The 4,409-nt window shown below is 60.6% G+C and overlaps 1 protein-coding gene across 1 annotated transcript in view; it reads left to right on the forward strand.

Moving 5' to 3' along the window:
- The first annotated feature begins 256 nt into the window (after positions 1–256).
- CHRNB1 (cholinergic receptor nicotinic beta 1 subunit) overlaps positions 257–4,409 on the forward strand; it is a 5,373-nt gene continuing 1,220 nt past the window's right edge. Inside the window, exons 1-7 of the mRNA XM_025193750.1 lie at positions 257–493; positions 2,085–2,129; positions 2,363–2,472; positions 2,625–2,733; positions 2,807–2,954; positions 3,487–3,678; positions 3,970–4,211. Of these exons, the coding sequence (XP_025049535.1) occupies positions 257–493; positions 2,085–2,129; positions 2,363–2,472; positions 2,625–2,733; positions 2,807–2,954; positions 3,487–3,678; positions 3,970–4,211 (1,083 nt within the window). The remainder of the gene's footprint in view (positions 494–2,084; positions 2,130–2,362; positions 2,473–2,624; positions 2,734–2,806; positions 2,955–3,486; positions 3,679–3,969; positions 4,212–4,409) is intronic.

Consider the following 4,409-nt stretch of genomic DNA (forward strand, 5'->3'; position numbering starts at 1 on the left):
GGGCTCCTCTGCGCCCTGCTGCTGCTGGCGGGTGGTAGGACCCCACCAGGGAGGCATTGGGGGGTGGTAGGACCCGCCTGGGGGTATTGAGGGGGTGGGAGGGGTTGTTGGATCCCCAGGGGGGCATTGGTGGGTGGTAGGACCCCCCAGGGGTATTGGGGGGGTGATAGGGTTGGTTGGAACCCCCCAGGGTGGTCATTGGGAGATTGGGGGGTAGTAGTACCCCCCCAAGGGGGCACTAGGGGATGGGGGGCAAATGGACAGACTGCCCCATGGGGTGGGATGGCTGGTGAGCCAGAGGGATGCGGGGGTTGGGACAGACGTACACAGCCCCCCTCCCCGTGCTCCCCCAGGCACAGGGGCCTCACCCCATGAGGGGCAGCTGCTGGAGACCCTCTTCACCAACTACAGCCCCACGGTGCGCCCAGCTCGGTGCCCCCTAGACCGTGTCCCCGTCAGTGTGGGGCTGGTCCTGTCCCAGCTCATCAACCTGGTGAGGACTCCTGGGGGGGTGACACCCTGGTGGGTGGGGGGGAGCTGACTCCTCTCAACACCCATAGAGTGACCTAGAATCCACCATAGAGTGACCTAGAACCCTCACCCAGGGGATTTCCCTTCGGTGCCCAGGGCCATGGATCTTGGTCTAAAGGAGGACATGGCAGGGGTTGTCTGCTGGGGACCAGGGTTCTAGGTTCACCTGCAGTGTTCTATACCACCCCATCGGGTTCTAGATTAGCCCATTCTATTGGGGCCTGGGGTTTCCGATTGACCCATGACATTGTAAATTGCTCCATTGGGGTCTAGATCCTGAGCTATTGGGACCTGGCCTGTCGATTGATCCACAGTGTTCTAGATTGCTCTGCTGGGTTCTAGATCTCCCTGCCCCTGTGGCTCGCAACATGGGGCCATTGGGATTGAGATTGGGCGGCATCTTTCTAGAGCCATCAGTGGGATTCTAGATTGGCTAGTAGCATTCAAGGTTCCAGCCCTCCCCAGCCCCACCATAGAGGGGTTCTTTGTCTTCCACACCCCCCCCCGCCATTGCTAGAGTGGCCTAGTCTGGGGGTGGGTTCTAGGCCCCCTGACAAGTTTCTAGACCCCTGGCCCCACCCCCAGATGTCCCACCCCCCCTGGCCCGGGAACTGACAAGAGTTCGTCACAGTCTTGAGCGGCTTCAGTTGAGTGACCTAGAAACTGGTGAGACCCCCACCCCCTGGTCTAGAACCTGCCCCCAGGGGGTTGTCTATCTCTGCCCTGGCAAGGACAGGGTTAAGGAGCTCAGGGAAGCGCCCCCCCCACAGGAATCCAGCAGCTGTCCCAGGTGGAGAGGCTCAGCCTGGGGGGCCCAATCCTGGGGTAGTGGCCCCAATCCTATGAGATGATAGGACACCCAATTCAGGGGTAGATGGGTGGGAAGGGAATCCTGGAAGGGAATGGGGGCCCAATCCTGGGAGGTGATGGGGGGGGCCCTGATCCTGGAAAGGGATGGGCGGGGGCACAATCCTGAGGGAGATGGCCCTGATCCTGGGTTACATGGGCTCGATTGTGGGAGGGGATGAGGGGACCTGATTCTGAGGTAGAGGGACTGAACCCTGGAAGCTGATGGGGGCCCCAACTCTGGGGTAGATGGGCCCAACCCTGGGAAGAGATGTGGGGGGCTGATCCTGAGGTGGATGGGCCCAATCCTGGGAGCTGATGTGGGGCAGGGTGGCAATCCTGGGAGGGGATGGGCATCTGATCCTGGGCTAGATGGGCCCGATTCTGGGATCTGAAAGGACCCCCAATTCTGGGGTAGACAGGCCCAATCCTGGGAAGGGATGGGGGGTGGGGGCTCATCCTGGGATTGATGGACCCAATCCTGGGAGTTTATGGGGGCCTCAATCCTGGGGTAGATTGGCCCTTGGGAGGTGATGAGGGTCCTGATCCTAGGGTAGATGGGCCTGATCCCGGGAGGGCACGGAGGCACAATCCTGGGGTTGAGGGACCCAATCCCAGGAGGTGATGGGGGCCCCAATCCTGGGTAAATGGGCTCAATCCTGCTGGAGAAGCACAATGACGTCAGCTGTTAATCCTTCCCACCCCAGGACGAGAAGAACGAGGAGCTGACCACCAAAGTCTACCTGGATCTGGTCAGTCCAGTCCCAGGGGGGATTCACCCCTCTGGGGTGGGGGGTGTCTGGGGGTGCTGTGGTGGCAGGACCCCAACTCTGCTCTGGGCATTATGCACTGGGGACGGTTCAACTCTCTACAGGGCTCTGGGCCACTGGGGTGCAGCCCCGTGCCTGTCTCCCTAGTGATGGGTGGGTGGGTGGATGGATGGATGGTGGATGGGTGGATCCCTGAGGCCCTATCTGCCCAGCAGCAGTGGACCGACTACCGCCTGAGCTGGGATCCGGCTACCTACGAGGGGCTCAGCACCCTGCGTGTCACTCCTGACCGCGTCTGGCTGCCCGACATCTTCCTTGTCAACACGTGAGTGGGGGGGGGCAGAGCCCAAACCCATCTCCATTTGTCTGTTTATCATCCCTTCCATCTCTCCATTCAACAAGGTAATCCCTCTGTCCATCTGTCTGTGCATCTGCCCATGCCCATGATACCCACCTATCCAACCAACCCCCCACCAGGAATGATGGGAACTTTGAGATTGCGCTGCCTGTCACCGTCCTTGTGTCATACGACGGCTCCATGCGTTGGCTACCCCCGGCCGTCTACCACAGCAGCTGCAGCATCGAGGTGAGGGCGCAGGGGGGGTTCCGGGGGGGCGGCAACATTGACCCCCATGTGACCCTCCCAATATCCCCCACAGGTCACCTACTTCCCATTCGACTGGCAGAACTGCTCCATGGTTTTCCGGTCCTACACGTATGATGCCTCGGAGCTGAGCCTTCAGCACCCACAGGACCCACAGGGCCGGGAGCTGCGCGAGGTTGTCATTTCTGAGAGCACCTTCATCGGTGGGTGCACACACATGTCTGCATGCGGCTGTGTGTGTATATCTATGTGTATGCACACACCTGTGCATCTATGCACCTGTATATATAGACATATGTACATGTATACATACACTGTGCACATATATAGAGGTACACGTGTCTGCACATGTCTGCACACACACAAAGATGTAGGCACATGTGCACATGCACATGTACAGATGTATGTACATGCATGCACATGCCTGTGTAGATATATAGATGTAGGCATGTGTGTGGACATGCCTGCACACACACATAAATATATGTCCATGCATGCACACACGTGTGCACATAATGTACAAATGTGTATGCAGATGTACAAATCTGCATGTGTGTACAGACACGCATGCACACACGTGTGCTGCACAGCCCAGCACACAAATACCCATGTATGCACACGCCTGCGCACGCAGGCACGTAGACTCCTGCCCATGTGCTCAGATCCCTGACACACCAGGCCACGCACATGCTGACACACACACGGCCACACTGACACGTGCCCTACCTCACACAGAGAATGGGCAGTGGTCCATCGAGCACCGTGCGGCACGCCGCACCCGCCTGCCGGAGGACCCGCACTACGAGGACATCACCTTCTACCTAGTCATCCGGCGCCACCCGCTCTTCTACCTCGTGAACGTCATCATCCCCTGTGTGCTCATCACCGTGCTAGCCATCGGCGTCTTCTACCTGCCGCCTGATGCCGGTCAGTGACCACCCTGCCCTCCACCCAGAGCAGGGCCCCCATCCAGCTTGTGTTTTCCCACTTGCCCAGTACACGGCACCATCCAGCTCGGGGTTTCCCTCCCAGCCAGTCCAGGACCTGGATCCAGGCCAAGGTTTTCTCTGAACAGCCCAGAGAGCAGGGGAGATTGGCCCCCGAACGCCTGGGTCCCTGAGCCTGAAGCTGTCTAGAGGCCTGGGTCCCTGGAGGCCTGGGTCTCCCAGCTGCCCGGACGCCTGGGTCCCATACGTGACAGTCCTCCCGGTGGTGCAGGGGAGAAGATGACACTGTCGATCTTTGCACTGCTGACGCTCACGGTCTTCCTGCTGCTGCTGGCCGACAAGGTGCCTGAGACCTCGCTGGCCGTGCCCGTCATCGTGCGCTACCTCACCGTCGCCATGGCGCTTGTCACCGCCTCCGTGGTGCTCAGTGTCGTCGTGCTCAACCTGCACCACCGGGCGCCCGGCACCCACCACTTGCCCCGCTGGATCCGCTGGGTGGGGGCAGAGCCTGAGGGGCTGGGGGTGGCACCGGGGCTAGGGGTGGAGTTTGAAAGGGTCTGGGGGTGGAGCCTGGGGTAGAGGGTGGGGCTTGAGAGGGGCAGGGCCTGGGCTGGGGACAGGGTTTTAGAGGGGCTGGGGCAGAGCCTGGGCTGGGGGTTCCTGCGGTGGGGGTGGAGCCTGGGCTGGGGGGGGGGGTAGAGAGGGGTAGGG

Source organism: Alligator sinensis, unplaced genomic scaffold (assembly GCF_000455745.1).
Source record: "Alligator sinensis unplaced genomic scaffold, ASM45574v1 scaffold1488_1, whole genome shotgun sequence".
NCBI classification, from domain to species: Eukaryota; Metazoa; Chordata; order Crocodylia; family Alligatoridae; genus Alligator; species Alligator sinensis.